Genomic DNA, 19,528 nt, shown 5'->3' with positions numbered 1-19,528 from the left:
GTTTTTGACTGTGGGGTGATCTATTCACCCCCTCGTCTACACACACCTGACAGGTTCAGCCATTCTCAGAGGGGAAAAGGAAAGGAGTTCTAGCACAGGAGCAAGCAGGGCTCTTTGACAGAGCTCTAAACTAGTCTGGGAAGGGGAATGGGAGAATACCTGGCTGGCCAGTGATCAACAGTGGCATTGTGTGCCAAAACACGAGGAAATGAGCAGTAAGGGAACCCCTCAATTTCCTTCACAAGTGTTGGTTGCAAAGCACCACTCGTGAAAATGTTTCTATACCAATGAATGCAGCTTGAGGAACAAGCAATGGTGACCTGGAAACTTTCGCCAGGTGCCAGAGACTTGATATCGTTGGCATAAGTGAAACTGGTGGGACAAGTCCTGTGACTGGAGCGCCCTGTTGGATGGTTACAGGCTCTTCAGGAGGGAAAGGCAGGGCAGAAGAGGCAGGGGGGTGGCACTGCATGGAATAGAAGGGTTGGAATGTATGCAGCTGTAAGGGCACAGTTAAGAGCCTCTGGGTGACAATCAAGGGGCAAACAAATAACGTGGATGTCACCATGGGCATCTACTATAGACCCATCACTGTGCTCTGTACTATTCTCTCCTAATTTTTCCTTCTTTCCTTCTTATTTTTCCACTTTAGATCCTGATCTTAGAATGGAGGCTTTTCTCCTGCTCTAGTTTTCTTTTTGGAACAACCTCAGAGAAATGTACGGACTGTAATGGGGAAGAGACATTACATGTGCATTTGTGTCCCATAACACACAGATGTGGGTGCTAGAGGTGCTATATCTAGGCTAACAGAAATCATAAAGTAAAATTCCTCCTTAGCAATGTAATTGCAGAGCAAAATTCTGGAGGATGTACTATGGTCACAGCTAGTCCCAAAAAGGAATTTTTTCTGAGCAAAAAAAAAAGAGAACAAAAAGGTAAGGCTATGGTCGTAATGGGTCCCCCCCAGGTTGAGATATTCCATCATTCTATGATAGCATGGACTCAATATCAGCAATTGCTCCAAGAGTCCTGGTCTCTGTTTTAACATTTTTTCCCTCAGCCATTCTCCTCCATTAGGGTGAACACAATCAATTGCTCATTTTAATAGATCTTTGTCAGAATTGTTTTCTATATCTCTGCTAGGTACAATATATCAGGGTGAATCTAACTCCCACTTTCCTTACCTCTTTTGCCTCATACTAGCGGTATGTAAGAGGTTTTGTAAGAGGTACACAATATTTCTGTTCTTATGGAAATTAAAGCACCAGGGCATCTTTTAGAATAGGGAATTATCGATACTGCTAACAAATCCTGTAGGATATTGTCTAGTTTGTCCTTCACAGTAGAATGCAAAAATTGTCTCTGAAACAGGTGCCCACTTACACCATGGACAGAAATGCAATGCTGGGTCATTAATAAGGGAACTCATATCAGACTCTGACTCATAATTAAAAATTACAGAAACCTGATGTTGGCACCAGGAAAGATAAGATTTGTACTTAGCCCTCATAAGTGCATTTCAGCATCTGTTCCACAGAGATTTCTGTCAAATATTCTACCGTCTTTCCACCTCTTTGATACAGGCAGCAAACAACCAGAACATAAAGAGGGGGACAGAAAACTGACTACCAAGATGAAGACAAATACCTTGAGGTCTGTGCCTGTGTATAATGGCATCTGACCTCACAGATCAGCTATTAAAGCTTATAAAATACATGGCTACATACAGCAAGTCAAGATAGCACATATTGTAGAATGAAGATACACAGGATTGGCCATTAAAAAGTTAATCATTAAAGCCATGCTTGCTGACATACAAGTTTGATCTTATTTTCCCTCTATTACCTGGATAAGACAAAAACAACAACAACCTCCTGCCTGAAACAGATACAAAAATCTGCACAGCAACAGCATCTCAGTATCAACTCCCTACAATAATTACATACATTTCAAATGTTTTGCAGAGGTGCCAGCTCCCCATGGCCCTTAACAACTGCAAGCAAGGCAGACAGAAATTCTCATTACGCATCAGTGGTGGGTTTGCAGGTCTGGGGGACTAGAGCATCACACAGATGTTTTAAGGAAAAATAACAGTACATATTTGAAAGATCTTTTTATGACCATTGTGTAGGTTATCCGCTCAACAGCAGACTCTAGACACGTCTTCAGAGCCATGAAGTGCCAGCACAAGTAGCACATTTATGTCCTTAGCAGTGAGATGAAATCATAAGCCATCTGTATGGGATGCTATCTAGGAAGCAGGTGAATTAATTCATTCTTTGTTACAGGTCTTTTGAAATTTGTTGGTTTCAACTTCAAACACTGCCAACCCTATGGGATACCAGCCAGAGAGCATTCGTCCTCTGGAATTGCTTTCCAGCCCTTGTGCCATGCAGAAGACAGAAAGGGAATCAAAGCCAACTACTCTGTGTCCCAGGAGTTCTGTACAGTGGGTCTGTCTGAACAGCCTACAGAGTATTTTTGGTTTTGGCTGAGCACTCAAATCAGCCCACTTTGGGGCTGAAGTGAGGCTTGCAAGGCACAGGAAAGTACATGATAATCTTGGAGAAGAACTGTAGTCTTCTTCCACAGCATCTGGTGGGTGTCCTGCTAGGATAACAGGCACGAGGGAGGGTAGGTTTACACCAGATATTAGGAAGAAATTCCTTACTGTGACAGTGCTGAGGCGCTGGAACAGGCTGAGGAGAAGTTGTGGATGCTCCATCCTTGGCAGCATCTGAGGCCACTCAGATGCGGCTATGAGTCATTTCCTCCAGTGACAGGTGTTCCTGCCCATGGCAGGGGGGTGGTACAACATGATCTTTAAGGTCCCATCTAACCAAGGCCATTCTGTGATTTTGTGAAGGACATGTGAATCAACTGTAGAGCTGAATGTGCCAATGCTTTCCTGGCCCGGGACCCTCTCAACCAGCACCTCTCCTTGTGGGGCACCAGGAGAAGAGAATGAGGAACTCACCTGTGCTGCTGTCACTGCTGGTCCTGCTGTGCCCAGACAGGACATAAAAGAATCTCTCCCAGGAAAATTCTTTTACTAATAAAGGGTTTCTGTCAAACTCATCCCATGCAGTGCACTCAATCAAAAGTGTTTCCAGGGAACAGGGGGAGCTCCCCTATCAGAACTCAGGACACCCTCTGGGCGCCCAGATTTGCCGGGACCCCTGCCAGGGGACTCAGAGACCCTGGCACACAGCCTAGAACACTTGTGGGTTTGATTATGACCTGTTAAGCAAATTATCAGCTTTTATGAAGACCTGAAAACCACAGACGTTTAAGTAATGTAATAATAAAATTATCACTAGGTGAAAAAGTAGATTTTGGGGGTTTTAGAATAGGGGTTTTGGGGACAAGACGGAGGGACTTGGGCATGTCCAGCCTTTCTTCTTCTTCTCTACCTACATCTTCTGCTGTTATGTTGGCACTTTTGGATTGGTTTAGAGTAGACACTCACTGTTTAACATAGGTGATGGGTATTGGAAAGTAATTGTAAATATGTTATACGTAGTTTGTAGTATAAAGAGATAACACTGCCCCGAGGGAGGTCAGTGTGCCTGGAATTGTCCTTCTGGACGGACCTCAGCAGGGCAGGAGAAAAATTTTTATAGATAAGATACAATAAATAACTCTGAGACCGAGAACTGAAGAACTCTGACTCGTTCTTTGAACGTGTGGGCCGAAACAGTGACTTTTCATGTGTCTCGGGGCTGCAATAAACTGCAACCTTCTGAGGCTCCCCCTCACATCACATCCATTCCACCACACCCTTGTTGTCAGCAGTGAGCAACGGCCTTTGCCCCTCCTCTGCTGCTGCCTCCCACCTTCATCTCCCTCAGTGAACTTGGCCCTCTCCTCTCTGCCCCTGTCCCAGCTGGGTGAATGCTGCAGCTTCCAGCAAAGCCCAGCAGGGAAACCACCCCTGCTGCTGCTGCTCTGAAGCATATTACATAAAGCAGTAGATAACTTTCTTATAATGATGTAACACTCATAGAGCATCCATGGATGCTGTTTCATTTTTGGCAAATGTTACTGTACTTTTATTATATTTTCCACACCAAGTCCCATGGTATACTACAGTACAACTCTGAAAAATCTTCCCCAAAGAACAGGTTTGCCAATCCAAATGGTCATTCTGCTAAACGGATCCTTCTTTCAGTGCTGAACATTGGACCTATAACACTACCATGCCTTTTGACCTCTTTTGTGCAACACTTATCACATCCCACAGCCCTTTGAACTTCTGCAAACCCCTTAGCACAATCAACAATCACACAGAATATGATGAACACACAAATGAGTTATCAAAGGTAAACAAATCCCATCCTCTCCACTGATTTTAGTACCTTCTGCACATATTACTCTTCCATGACATGAAGTTAGCTATAATTCTCCTAACTACTTTTTAAACATAAGACAATAAGAGTGGCAGTAAAGAGTCAACATCAATATAATTCAATAAATGTTAATTAACTGAGTTCTAGCACTTCCCTACAGAGAAAACTCCAAGAACTTCCAATAAACAATGTTTCCCTTATACTGCACATGAATCTGCATAGTCTTAATTTTATACAGGTGGGAAGTCTCAAAAATGTAATCAATTTGCCAAGTATCTGTCTAACAAATATAAACACATAAATCTGTGCAGGACTGAGACAAAAGATAATATTATTTTTCCTTTTTGGAAGAAATATACCCTGAAAAAAAAAATTCGATCACTCTAAAAAATTTTGCCTAAAGCAAATTGTAACTTGCACTTTACCAATTCTTTTGAACTGTTGTTACATGACAAATTGTGTAAGCCCTTCTGAGTACTGAGGAGCTCTCCGCTACAGCAGGGCCACCTGGTGGTCACCTGTCCCTGCTCTCCGGGCATGGTGCCTTGGATCTCGGAGATCCTCCTGCCCCTTCGGCAACAATCACTAACTGGGCGGGACTTCAAATTTTAGCAGATCATTAGAGAGCTCCTCAAATTCCGCTTGATTCCTAAAACATCACTTGTTTCACAGCTGGCCAAATAATTACATTTGAAAGCAAAGACATTTATACAAACCAGAAGAAAATGCTGCCAAGTACAAAGAAGGAGGTGACAGCACAACACTTTCACACTTTCATCTTTCAAATTTCCCTTGCATAGTTATTTTAATATTAACATATTAAAATCAGCACTTATTAGATCTAGACCAGCTTTTTGTGCTTTATTTGGTTTTCAGTGAATGCAGATACCTGAGAGTATTTAATCACAAACTCCCCAAATTACTTATTTCCATATCTAAAATATTAAACATCTTTTAGCATCCCAACTTCATGTTTCTCAACTGCAAAACTGTCATGGTCACTTTCACACTTATTTTAAGTACATCAAATTTGTTTTGTAAAGTTATTTTACTCTAGTATACTTTAGAATTATACTAGGATCAATTAGTGAAATCATTCCTTAAGTTTTTCCTTTGGAACCAACCATTTTTTGAATTACCAGATAATATTTAGATTTATATTTATGTTTACAAAATATTGCAATTACCTAAGAATAACCCAAAAAAATACCAACCAGCTTTGAGCATTTTTGAGCACAAGTATTATCCTCCAGTACTTCACAGGAAAACGTAGGAAACTTAAATCAGAATTCAAAAGGATGGTTTTGAGAGTAATGCCCCACAAAAATAGAGTTACACTCAAGCATCCACTGCTGGAACTAGCACAAAGGTTATCCCAGCTCCAAGAGGGTTGCTCTAATGAAATACTTCCATCAAAACTACTGGTTTGATTTGGAAAATCAACAGTATTAATAGAAGGGAAATTACCTGTAGGTCAATCTAGGACCATATCTGCTTGGGAGAAACAAATCAGGCAATGTTTGTTTTAATGCATTTTAGTTTTGCTTCTGGGTAGACTTGTCAGTCTGCTCCAGCCTCCCTGTGCCTTGCCAATCTGTTCACCAGCAGTTCCAGTGCCAAAGCAGCAGCTCCTCCTTCTGAGGGAGGCACACATAGCCAGCTTCTGCCACTGGCACTCACACTGGCCCAGGATGGGCACCCTGGCAGATCACTTGCATCTTCCTTCAGCCATACGCTGCCTCCCAAGCTTGCAAGTGATTTCTTCCCCCACATCTTCTTGTGCTTCAAACTTAAACTAAGGTACAGAAAAACAAATGCCTCCAGGGTAGGAGAAAATGTAATATCGATCCCTAGTTGTTTTGGACTTTTCTTCCCACGTGACAGACCACATCCACCAAACAAGAACATGATTGCCAGGTCTCCCTCCCACAGGTTCAGAGTGCTTCCAAGTCCTCCTCTTTTCCACATCCAAGCTGATGCTCCTGATTAACATGTAACACCTGATAGAACAACACCAAAACCAAATAAATGTAAAATCCAGAGCAGCAGTGGAAGTCCTCTCCTACAGAACTTACCTACATAAACCTGAAACATGTGACAAAGCATGGATAGTTTAGTCAAGATCATGGAGTGGTAACTTGATTTGCTTACGTGGTGCTGAGAACAGAAAGAAAGTTGCAAAACCGCTTATGGCATCCAGGGGCTTCCAAAAGCACACTGGGGGCAGCATCACAAAACTGCAAGGGAAGAAAAGATGAAAAAATAAACAACCTCTTTCATCTCTGAAACTGGACAGTGAGTGCTAAAGAGGTCTGATTTATGTATCTGTCCCTTTGTCCACCAAAATCAGTGCCTACAATTTTCAGATATAAAAAAAGCAGAGCATCTGTGGAGTTTAGCTAAACATAAAATGCTTGGAGGCTTTTTGGAAGCGCTGACAAACCAGGGGTGGCCAAGAGCATGAAATTAGCAGGAGAGGTTGGCAGAGCTTAATTTAACCAAGGAAATGCCTGCGTTGATTTCAACAACAAGGTGTGTAACCTGTATATTACCTTTGTATGGCCATATTACTCTCCAATTCCATGTCAGCTTTCATGAGCCTACAGATTTAATTTCTCATTTTAGTTTTGTTATTAAATGTTACTTTCATGTTATTTACTAAATGCCATAGCTGCTTATGTCCTGTTACTAATTTTCCAAATACTAGTGCTGTTGTCTATCTATGATATTTGCTAAGCTTTTGTTAGCATGTCACTGGAAATTAAAAATTCCCTTTCCTACTGAGGGGGACTTAGTTACACCCTGCCATTCCTCAAGCACCATCACCTCTTGTGGAAAATCCCAACAGCTCACGGCAAAACTGTTCTCTTTATCTTACACAATCATGTCTGCAGACCTCACAAGAAGCCCTTCCTACCCTGCCTGGAGAAAAACTGTTTTTTTGGAAAATGAAACAACAGCACGAACCAGTGAATGATCCCAACTTGCAGCAATATTTCCTTTGCTTCAAAGGCTGCTGGATGGAACATCAAGAAGCCCAGTCAAAATTTCCATCCCATTGCAGATCCCTTCACCTACCCTGGCAGCGCGCTGCCTTCACCCAGTCTGAAGTAATGTCTTCACACTGCCACCCAGGAAAGCCCGCACCTGGGTGCAAAAAACTGCAGTTTATCCAGCCAAGAACAGATTCAGGCACAAAGGACAATGCTCTGCAGATATGGTCAGCTTCCCCCTGAGCCCAGGTGGTACCAAGCACCCCCAGAAAGGGAGCCAGAGCGGCAGTACCCCGCCCGGGGAAGGCAGGCACACCCAGGCACTGCTGCGGCCCTCAGGGAGCGGCGCAGAAGCGGCCGTGGCGTCCCGTTAGCTGGGAAGGAATCTGGGCAACCTGGTGGAACAGGCCCATGGGCAGGGATAGTAGGCTGCTCCCTCACGGGCACAGTAATGTCCATCTGCCGGCCGGACTGAAGGAGCCGCGATGGAAGACACTGGTGCAGCCGCCAGCAGCCACAAACCCGGCCACACGGCAAGGCAACACTGCGGGCACCCTCAGGAAACACAGAGACCTTAGCCCGCACCGCGGTCTGTGGGAAGAAAAGCCCACAGGGGGCTAGTCACTGATCCAGCGCGCCCCTGCCCTGCAAGGGTGGGAGGCGAAAAAGGGAGGAAGGAGCCACTTCCTTCGCCCGCCCCTGAGAGGGAGGCGGGGAGAGACGCAGCGGAGAAGGAGGCGGGCTCCCCTTCCCCTTCCGCTGGCAGCCGTAGCCGTGCGCGATGGCGAGCGGGGTGAGCGTCTGCGTTCCGCGGCGGGAAGGTCGCCCGGGGATGGGCGGAGGGTTCCGCACCAGGCAGGACGAGGCGGGCGAGCCCTCCCTACCCTGCCCTGCCGTCGCTGCCGGGGCCGCGGGCCGGGCTCGCCGTGGCCGCTCTGGCCCCAGCGCTGGCGAGAGCCGGGGCGCGGGGGGTGTCCGGGCGCCTCCGCGCTCCTGCCCCACGCGTGTGAGGCGTGCGGCGGAGTGGGTGCCGCTGCTCTGGTGTGGGAGGCTCCCGCTGTGAGTGTTTGCAGGATAGGAAGGAAAACGCGCGTTTGCTCCCCGCCGTGTGTTGTACTCCACCCCCGTGCGCGTCCTGGGGGTCTGAGGGCTGCGCTCCGGCCGCTCCTGGGTCGCGGCGGTGGAGGAACGAGCAGAAGACCTTGAACTTTGCGTGTTTCGTGTGGGTTTCAGGCAGGTGCGACTGAATCGGCTGTAAAGAAGGGGTAAAACAAGACCTGCCTGCTCACAAAGCCATTGCTGGCACGTTTGCTGCACGGCTGTAGGATCAGCGCGATAGCCCAGACCTTGTGCCAGTATTTTCCGAACTCTGTGCAGGCGGTCAGCGCCCGGGGCCCCAGCCGGGTCGGCGGCCGTGCCTGGCCGGACGCTGAAGCTGCTTCAGGCGGGCAGTGGGTTGGAGGAGCTTCTGTCCCTGCCAGAGCTCGGTTTCATCCCGACTGAGATAGCTGATGGTGTGCACGGCCACAAGCAACCCAACAGCTGTGCTCCAGTGCTAGCATGGTAATAGAGGAAATGAAGAACTGCTAGAAGTTGGTGTTTTGGGTTTTATTTCCAGTTTTTTATTTCCAGTTGTTGGCTTCAAGATTTTCAGCAAAGCAACAGTGGAAAGCTACGAATAATCAGAGAGCAGAAAAAGATGGGGCTTTCCTGATTCCCACTCTGAATAGTCTAGGGGCCTTTGTGGCTGTATGAACTGAATCAGAAATTACTATTTCAAAATTTGCTTCCAGATGCATACTACTAGTTTTAGATGATCAGAATTTAACCTGTAAGGAGACTTTTTTTCTCCTCTCTGTCTTTAATTTTGTGTTTAACTAAGCTTGTGGAAATCAAATTTTAGGAATGCGCAGTCTCCCGTGCAAGATTAAGTGATGACTTAATGAGGGGAGGATGAGGGGGTGGATTGAAAACCAGTAAATGATTTACTGAATGATGGCTCCCCTTGCACTTTGTGCTTTGAATTTAGATTTTCTGGCAAAATCTTTGGTAGATTTAGAGATTATGACTGATAGCTCACACTGTGATTCCACAGTTAGTTACTATGGCACATTCCATGCATTTTTGTAATATTTACCCTGGTATTAAAAAGCAGGACAAGAAGATTTCGTGGCTCTAGTAGTTAGGGGTGTTTCTGTCTAATTTAGACCCCTGCTGGCTGTTGGAATAGGCATGTGTTTTCTGTTACAAAGCTTTTTGGGTCTGTAGTATTTATTTTACCAAATTTAAGCTAAGGTAAGTATCTAAGTTCTACTATCACAGGTACAGTGAGGATTTTAACTGGCTCTGGCAAAGCCTAGTACTGTTTATTGTACAACAGAAATACTGTTGTAAGAATGGCATAGACTAGCCACTATTTTCTCCTGATCACAGGTGATGAATGAGAGCTGGCAAGCTCAAAAGGTGCTCTTGGCACTGTTATTTCTTCCAGCAGGTGAAATTTCAAAAAGGCTGAGTGACTGTATTGCTGATCTTGGGAATTTACATTTAATCCTCTTTCTCTCAAGCATTCCATGGGAACACCACAGCTATTTTGAACACCCAAAATGTCATGTTCTTCTCTTGGTTTATATTTCTAATAGCAATGGCTTAGACCTTGTCATCTTCATGAAACCAACCTCTAAGGGTAATCCAGATGCTTCTCCTGAAGCTGCTCTAGAGTGTATGGCTGTAATGCCTGCTGATTTTCTCAGTCACTGGTGTGTATCTACCTGTCAATAGGGTTTACAGATCCAGAAATCCTGCTCTCTTATCCAGGCTCTCACCGTTGGGATTGAAAAGCTTCCTGGGATGTTTAGGTGTGCTTGCAGAGCAGGATTTGTTGTGGCACTGAGAGCAGTGAGGGATGACTTGCTAACAGTGATGCCTGTGGCCACAGCAGAGGTGTTTAGCCTTACAGCAAAGTCCCTCTGCGTCGCTGAGGGCTCTGCATGTCAGCTGCATCTCCTTGCTGGAATCCTACTTGGAAACCATCCTGATCAGGAACAGGAAATTCAGTCTTGATGTGGGTCTCCACAGTTCCCTTTCTGAACTTTCCAACTTCAAACACTGTGTTTAATGAATATACCTGAAATGAATGGCAGTCTTGGATTTTAAACCACCATTTTTTTTAATGCAACCTTTCCATTCATGTTGCTCCCTTCACTGCAGCGTGTCCCCCAAGCACTCCCAGGCTTATTATATTTTTTACACAGTAAAAGAATGACATCCAAATTTCAGATCTTTGCTTACTCATTATTGTTTAGCTTCCTGAAAGCAAATGTGGGGCAATTAAACCTTTGTGTTGAAATTATGAATTGCAGATCTGGGATTCTTTCCAAAAGCCAGTAGTGCTGCTTTTATTTTCTCACTTGGCTGAACAAGAATTATTTTAAATGAACCATACAACAGATGTCCTCTTTTTTTTTTTCTTGTTCTTGTCTTTTAGGTTATTAAATGCAAAGCTGCTGTTGCCTGGGAGGCAGGTAAACCTCTCTCTATTGAGGAGGTGGAGGTTGCTCCACCAAAAGCTCATGAAGTTCGTATCAAGGTAATTACATCAGTTCTTATCTATATGTTTCCTATTTTAGGAGACTGAGTATTAAAGATGAATAGTTTGTTTGCCAACAGAAGAAATGTTGAAATAGATATCATTAGTTCATTAGTTCTCAGCTGGTTTACAGAGAAGAAAATGACAGTATTTAGATCTTCTGGTTATGAAAAACAGATTTTTCATAAACAGATTTTTTTTTTAATTTCTACTAGTCTCACTTCACAGTCTGGTCTGGGGATAATGGCTAATCTTGAGGATCAATTCCAGTTGTTACAGACCAAGTTCTCTCAAAATGTCTGAGCTGGGAACACCTTTATCTTGTTTCAAGGACAGCAATTTGTCATTTGTGGCAGCTGTGTAACATGCTGCATTTTTACTTCAGTCAGGCCATAAGTTACTGGCTGCTGAGCTGGGATTGGTCTGCTTGGATTCCCTATACCCAAGTTCCTGATTTCATCAGGGCTTTACAGGAGCCAGTATCTGCCAAAAAGTATACATTAATGTGAAATTTATTCCTGTGGAAAGGATTTCTGCATGGTGCTGAAGACTTAAGCAGGATTTATGCAGTACTGAGAGTTCTGCATGGTCTCTCTGTAAATTTTACCTCTGAGTCTTAACTTCTTTCAAATCTGAGATGTTAAACTACTTTGAGATGACTTGGAGCACTGATTTCTAGCTATAGGAAAAGACAGGTCAGCTTTTACCCCATTCAGTGTCACATTTTGGTTGATGGAAATGATAAAAATGTACTGTTGTGACTTTACTTTTCTGAAATAAGAAAAACTGCCTTGCCAGGAATTGAAAGTATTAGCCCATATCCTAAATGCTACCAGAACTTTGACCTGGCATTTGTTCTTAATTTCTGACTAAAGGGAATTGTTTAGATCTGTGCTACTATTCTGCTCTTCAGGGTGTCTCAGATTATTTATTTCTTCACAGATAGTTGCCACTGCTGTCTGTCACACTGATGCCTATACTCTGAGTGGTGCTGATCCTGAAGGATGTTTCCCTGTGATCCTGGGACATGAAGGAGCAGGAATTGTAGAGAGTGTTGGGGAAGGAGTAACAAAAGTAAAGAAGGGTAAGGAAATACCTTACAAGTTTTCTGCCTTTCCTTGAAAGTGTTACTTTATTTGAAGATTCACTGTCAAATTGGGCCACTGAAATGCTATCTTGCAGGAGTTAATACAATATTTTATTCTGGGGTGTATGCCTGTGTAGATTTCTGTGGTCTGAGACAAAACACTAATCTATTCAATGAGCTCTTGATTTAAAGCTTGAAAGAGCCCAGAATAGCATCTTTTTACTTGAAATCAGATCAATGTATAATTACAAGAGTGTTGGGAGTTTATTATTTTTTCAAATTGTAGTTGTTATCTGTTGGTTTAATTAAAAGGCTTAAAGTGTTTAGTCTTGTTGTTCACTGTTGATTTGGGGTTGTTTTGTTTCACAGTAATGTTGCTACTTGTTCTGGAATGATGAATTTCAGATGGGTTGTCTGCTCAGCCAGGATTAAAGTTGTTTATCTAGCACTCTGTAATACCTCTGTATACCATAAACAGCTTTTAGTACACAAAGGTTTTAAGTGAACTCAAGCTCACAGAAAAACATGCAGAATCAACTAACTTCCTTTTTTTTTTTTTCACAATGCCTTGCTTGACTCAATAACTAGACACAGAATATTTTTTTCCTTAGGGGACACTGTTATCCCTCTATACATCCCTCAGTGTGGAGAGTGCAAGTTCTGTAAGAATCCTAAAACAAACCTGTGCCAGAAGATAAGGTCTGTATGACTTTGACAGGTGTTATGGTATTTGCTCAATGTATACCTGCTGTAGTTAGCAAAAGTAATTGACAGTTTTCCTTGAAGAATAAATCTGTTGATGGATCATTTAATGACTTGGAAAGTAGATGTTTCAGTAGCCACTTAGGCAATTTTTTTCCAGTCTTCCTTAAAATTTCTATTCTTCCCTTAAATAAAACTGTTTCTCTCATTTCAAGTATGTGAAGGTGCAAACTACTACCTTGTGTCCACAGGTTGCAAAACATAAAGGCTCTGACTCCATATTTAATCCATACTTAAGGGAACCACTTCAGGCAATGTAGCTCTTGGGAGTGAACACCAAAGCTTTCAAGTGGTACAAAATCATACGGACAGCTCTTTTTTCCCTTTACACATGCTTCCCACATAAATTTGCAGCTCCTGTTCTGATTAAAATCTCCCAAACTCAAAAAAAGCCCCAGTAACATAACTGAGAGGTGCTATTCAGGGGAGGATACTGAAGGAGGCCAAGACAGTGGTGCGGTGCTGTGGCACAAGCAGTTAGCATTGGTAACTAATGAGGTCAACATATGAGTAAACTCCATTTCTTTCAGGTTTTCCCTGGAGGAATTAACTGCGTAAAGTTTTAGGAGTTTAGCATCTCACTTCTGTGAACTTCTAGGTTTACTAAAGTGGTCAGAATATAAAGGTGCAAGTATGCGGCTGCCTCTCTGTGCTGCTTGGTGGATTCCATCTGGTGAAAGTACTTGCTGCTTAAATCTCTGCACTTCCCTGTCTCTGCCTCAAGGATTACTCAAGGGAAAGGAGTCATGCCTGATGGTACCAGCAGATTCACCTGCAAGGGAAAGCAGATTTTCCACTTCATGGGGACCAGCACCTTCTCTGAGTACACCGTGGTGGCTGATATCTCCGTAGCCAAGATAGATGCTGCAGCACCTCTGGATAAAGTGTGCCTGCTGGGCTGTGGCATCTCCACGGGCTATGGGGCTGCTGTCAACACTGCTAAGGTAAAGGCTGGCCCTGTGGCACACGCAGCTTAGCAACTACACAAGGACTGAAAAGGGGATGTACCAAATCTGTGTTCCTTTTTCCTCTTCAACTGATGAAGTTTAGCTAAGAATTTCTAACTTCCCCATAAGAGGCCAGATCAGGTTAGAAGAATCCTTTGCCCTTTGGAGGAAACTCAGGTGGAGTATTCTGCACCCCTTTTGACAGCAGCTATATATGAATTACTTTTCTGGGTTACGTTCATCTTGCTGCAAGTCATTCTGATAGCCTGAAGCTCAGGGTGAGACGGAGGTGGTAGGTGTGTGGGCATGAGTCCAGGCAAAAGAAAGGGCTTAGTGCCTAAAGAGCTTTTAGAATTAAATTTCTGTATAGTTTCCCTTGTCTATAAAATCTCATAGCCATGTATATTTGCTTCCATTTTTTCCTTTTTTACAGTCTCCTTAACCTGCATTTCCTCTTCCCCTGGAAGGATGAATTTTTATCTGTTGCTCATGATTCCTTTCTTACTCCTAGGTGGAGCCTGGCTCTACGTGTGCCGTGTTTGGTTTGGGAGGAGTTGGGCTGGCAGTTATTATGGGCTGCAAAATAGCAGGAGCATCCCGGATCATTGGCATCGACATTAACAAGGATAAGTATGCCAAAGCCAAAGAGTTTGGAGCTACTGAGTGCATCAGCCCCCAAGACTCCAAGAAGCCCATCCAGGAGGTTCTGGTTGAGATGACCGATGGTGGTGTGGATTACTCATTTGAGTGCATCGGAAATGTCGGAGTCATGGTGAGTGCTTGGCCAACAGGAGCGTGTGCAGGGAGGGACCAGTTCAGCTGAACAGCAAGATCAGCTGCTTTCTTAACACAAAACATGCCAGATTCACTATTTTTTTTTTTCTTAATAATAATACCTGCTATGACTCATAAGGACAATTTACACTCAATCGTAATTATGTAATGAAAGCAGCTGCTACTTCTTGGGTTGAAAATGGCACTTATAAATGCTTTTTCCCTAATCAGAATTTTTTTAGATCCTGAGTTTCTCTGTGCTGACAGTTGAAATTAACAAAACTCATATAAAATATACTGTGCAATGAACAGTAAAATCTCAGGGATCACTCAGCATTTCCCTCATTTCTCAAGTAATTAATTTCACCTTTGGAAATGCAGATTTTCAGGAATAGGGCTAGATTTTCTAGATTTTCAGGAATTACAATAGCATTCCTTACTGTTGGTAATATGGTCTGTGATTACAGTTTATCCCAACTCTCAGTGGGAGCTTAGAGAAAAAGCTAGATAGGATATAAAAAGTGCAAAGTGAACCTTTAAAAGTGTAAGGGAATCTGAACCCTGAATGGAAAATATAATGTAATTTTCAGTGTTATTTACTGTTCCTTAAATGCTGATGCAGTGATTCATTAATGGGGGAAGTCCAGGCAGTGTAAACCTTAGCAATAAATACCCTGCTTTTTCCTGTCTGTCCATGAAGAGGGCTGCCTTGGAAGCCTGCCACAAAGGCTGGGGACTCAGTGTGATAGTCGGAGTGGCTGCTGCTGGCCAGGAGATCTCCACACGGCCATTCCAGCTCGTAACTGGGCGGACGTGGAAAGGGACTGCATTTGGAGGTAACTCTCTCTTGCTCTGGGGATAAAAATAATTTACTCTGGCCTAAAGCTGGGAGGATCACCCCCCCTTGGCTTTGCTTGTGCAAGATATGTACTATTGGCAGGCTATTCATAAATGCTACATTGGCTTTTAAGATAAAGACTCTTAAAATCTGTTATTCCTACAGACAGGGTAGAGATTAACATACATTGGTATCATATCCCATACATTGGTATCGTATCTAACATTTTGAAGAGAGAATATATCTATGTCCTACTCAGTACTAAAGGAGTGGGATAGGGAAACTGCTTTACCACCAAGTGAAGGTTTGTTTCAGTTTCATCCAGTGAAAGGACCTAGTCTTTGAGGAGATGGGAACTCACATCAGTATGTTTGTGTTGCTTAACCACTGAGTAAATTGTGGGACCAACATGACAATGTGCTCTAAAGACCTTTAAAATAAAAAGGGAACAAGTGCTTGATACACATTTTCTCCTGTCAACTCAAAACCACATTGAGTTCTTTTTTTTTTTTTTTGGGAATTCAGTAATTGCTGAAGTTAATGGAAGTTCAGTTTCAGACTTTGAATTATTACACTGCTCTTTGTCCAAGCAATACACAACTTACTGGGTTGGGTTATAAAGAATGTAGAGGGCCTGACAGAGAAGCCACGTGTATGCTTTCCTAGGTGAGGGCTTCTGTTATTTTGAATGCTGGAACAGCTAGTGAAAGATTTTTCACCAACACTTGTGTGTGTTTGGATAATGTGTGCTTTTGCTAGACCTCCATGGGAGGGACAAACATGTCACTCATCTCTGTCCTTTTCATATTGATCATACAAGTTTTGTGTAAGGGCTGTGGTTTTAATTTTCTGAGATAGGTGGAAAATGGAAGAAACAAGGCTTGCTTTCCTTCTTTCAGGCTGGAAGAGTGTAGACAATGTACCTAAACTGGTGACTGAATACATGTCCAAAAAGATCAAGGTTGATGAATTTGTGACTCACACGCTGCCTTTTGACAAAATCAATGAGGCTTTTGAGCTGATGCATTCAGGAAAAAGGTAATGTTCACAATATTGAAAGGTACACAAGATTTCTTGATCAGGTACTGTCAAAGTACAGGTTCCCTGCCCACTGCCATGTTTTAAACAGGGAAGCTAAAGGGTGACATACACCACATGCATTAATTCTCATAAAAACACACTTCTCTGACCTTCCAGGCATGTGCCAAAACACAGGCACACAGTAAAAGCAAGCAACAGTGTAAAAGAGAAATACAGATATAAAGCTGGTAAAGGGGACAGGTCAGTCTCAGGCTTTCACCACTGCTAAAACATTCTCCCTCATAATGAGGAATTTAAAGGGACTGAAGATGTAATAAGACAGTAATATTTAGGATCCTCTGCAGATAGACAAATAGTTTTGACCACTGTCTCCAGAAACCAGCATGGTCTTTGTATTTGATCTCAATCTATATCTATCTATTGTATATAACTTTGGAGAACTGGTCTATCTGCTTTAGCTCATATGGATTCTATTTTGGATAAATCAGTTGACTGTATTTGTTACAACTGGGAACACTGCATTTATGCAAATTTCATCCAGCAGTTGATCCCCATCCCAGTTATAAATGTCAGTATCATTTCAGTGTTTTATTCATACATTAGCATGTCCTAGGAAACTAGTAATGAAAACTACTAACATTTTCAAAACAGACAAAAGGGAGAATGCCTGTAAATACTACTGCTCCTGATCAATCTTGGCTACTACTGAAAGCTGACACTTAGTATGAAAAAGAGTTTGTTTGGAGTTCTTTTTTCTGGAGGAGAGACAAAAAAAACCGGAAGAGAACAAGCATTATCCTGAATTTTTAATAAATATTATAGGCATATGCATGACTTCATTCATTACAAAAGACAGACGTTAAAATATGTCTCAGCAATGAAAGGGAGGGGAGAGATGGGGAGAAAATTGACTTCTTGGTAACTTTAATTTTCTTTTTTATTTTAAGCATTCGAACTGTCCTGAAGTTTTAGAGCCAAATGTGGACCTTCTTAATTGGCCAGCACCATGCTAACTGCCTTGTTATAATGGAATTTTTGATAGAAGATAGAATCAAGCAACCGAAAACTCACTGGGACTAGGAAGATCATGTATTTTAGGGTGAGCGTTCTGGGTACTAAATAATAAAAAATTGTTAACCACTGAATAGAATTATGGAATTAGTCCTGATTATGGACTTCTGTTTCTATACTCATTCCTCAAATTCAATAGTGGCTAACTCAAATCTACTTAATAAAAGCTTATTTCTAAACCCAGTGTTGGAATTATTTAGCATTAAGAGTGACTTGTTTTCCTTTAGTGATTTCACACAGAGGGAGTGTTCTGCAGAGTCTACAGCAAATGATGTGGGATTCACTGCACAAGGCACACCTAAGCACAGAAGTGAGAAGCAGCATGCATTTGCTGCAGCTGTGCTGAAAGAGGGGCCAGAACTTGTCAAGTTTCTGAGGCTATTCTAGGACTACAGTGGTTTGTAGCATTCAGATCACCTTGAAGGCAAATACAGAGCAGAGACTTTGGTGTCCACGCGTACCATGTTCACTGGGGTGGTCCATGTTCTGCCTTATTTCTCACTGGTCTCTTTGGCAGGCTTGTTTTAAAGATCATGGCACAAACTGCTCTGGTCACTTGCTCTAGTGGTGTTCTCCAAGGCTGCAGTAGGACAGTTGTCCCATTTCCTTAACTAACTGGCAAATGAAGCAAACTTTGCAGCCAACACTGCAAAAGCACACAGCATGGGCTTGTCACCTCTAATCAGAAACCTGATGATGCAATTGAAGTAGGAACTACTACTATTAGAGCAAGTCTCCTCTTGAGGGCTGCAGGGGAACAGGAAAGAGCATTGCATGATGATGGCTTCAGGGTTTTCGGGGATTTTTTTTGTTGGATGGGGAGGGGTTAAGTCTCAGTTTTGGAGTTGTGGTTTTTCTTAACTCTAGGTGGAGTGAACTGACTGGATAAGGTTCTTTTTGTATTGAAACCTGCAATCAGTGCCTCACATCCAGAAAAAGATAGAGAAATAGCAGAAAATAGACTGCAAAGCAGAGGCAGCCCAGCCAGTTAAAAAAAAAAAAGATACATAGAAACTCAGTGTTTCTCAGTGAATCAAGGACACTGATTAGGTGAGAAGTTTCATGTTTTAAAGAACCCTGGTCAAAACAACTTCTAGCAGAGAACACAGAATGCAAACAGTAATCTTATTAGAAGAAATTCCCTCTCACCACCAACACTTACTCCAAGCCACTGCTATACAACTGGGACAATTACATCTTTTCCATCTCTCATTAAAAAATATCCCCTACAGCATTCTGAAAGTAGTTGAGGTACTGCATTTCTACTTAATTTTAGACAGTAAAGAACAAATCTGAATGTCGTAAGAATTTGATTTTGAGCATCAGGAGGAAATAAAAGCTGAATTGGTAACACCAAACTGAGCCCTTTAGCCCAGCAATGAGGTGACTCTCAATACCTTTGTAGCTCTAGGAAGGCTGGCTGAACATCAGAAAATCCAGTAGAAAATTTGCTGTTAAGCTGTTGCAGTGAGAGTAGTCCATAATTAGAAGATGATATCAATACAATACTAGCTAACCTGGCAAACCAACCCCCAGCTGGATCTAACAGATTTAACATACTTACACTGGAGCAGCTGTTCCTCTATGCTGCACAGACTAGATGAAGACCACACAATCTTGTCTGCATTACATTATTACTTCAGAGAATCTGCATCTCAGAGTGTTTGTGGGAAGTCAGGCTGTAATACCAGCAACAAAGAAATGTAGTGATACCACAGTGCTTGGGTCAAAGACTTCCAGCTTCTTCCCAGCCTGAGGAGTTGATGTCCCAGCCATTACTTCAGCCTGCAAAGCTTTTGATTTAATGGAGCATGTTTGAAATAGGGATTTTTTGAAGTTGTTCAGCAATCCAAGGGACTCAAAACCAAGAGCTTCTACCCCATTTTTGGTGACCAAGGTACTGTATTGAACTGCACATCCACTGTGAATGCAATGTGCATGTACTCTGCTGGCTGTCACGTAAAACATGCAGGCTGGCCACTCTCGTCCTGCTGTTACTCTTACTCAACACCATCTACCAAACTTTCTCTTCTTAAATATTCAAGTCAAGTTGCAGAAACAGCATGAAGAATTT

General features: G+C 42.8%; 1 protein-coding gene across 1 annotated transcript; it reads left to right on the top strand.

The window, feature by feature from the left end:
• Positions 1 to 8,059: 8,059 nt before the first annotated feature.
• LOC118686386 (alcohol dehydrogenase class-3) lies at positions 8,060 to 17,633 on the top strand. Its single transcript, XM_036382589.2, has 9 exons — positions 8,060 to 8,138; positions 10,833 to 10,934; positions 11,877 to 12,018; positions 12,633 to 12,720; positions 13,508 to 13,727; positions 14,242 to 14,502; positions 15,205 to 15,340; positions 16,242 to 16,380; positions 17,331 to 17,633. The coding sequence occupies exons 1-9, from the start codon at positions 8,127 to 8,129 to the stop codon at positions 17,353 to 17,355; spliced, it is 1,125 nt and encodes a 374-aa protein (XP_036238482.1). The 5' UTR covers positions 8,060 to 8,126; the 3' UTR covers positions 17,356 to 17,633.
• The last annotated feature ends 1,895 nt before the right edge of the window (positions 17,634 to 19,528 follow it).

This window comes from Molothrus ater, chromosome 4 (assembly GCF_012460135.2).
Source record: "Molothrus ater isolate BHLD 08-10-18 breed brown headed cowbird chromosome 4, BPBGC_Mater_1.1, whole genome shotgun sequence".
Lineage (NCBI taxonomy): Eukaryota > Metazoa > Chordata > Aves > Passeriformes > Icteridae > Molothrus > Molothrus ater.
Note: the sequence above shows the minus strand (reverse complement) of the source record. Positions and strands in the feature narration are given on the sequence as shown.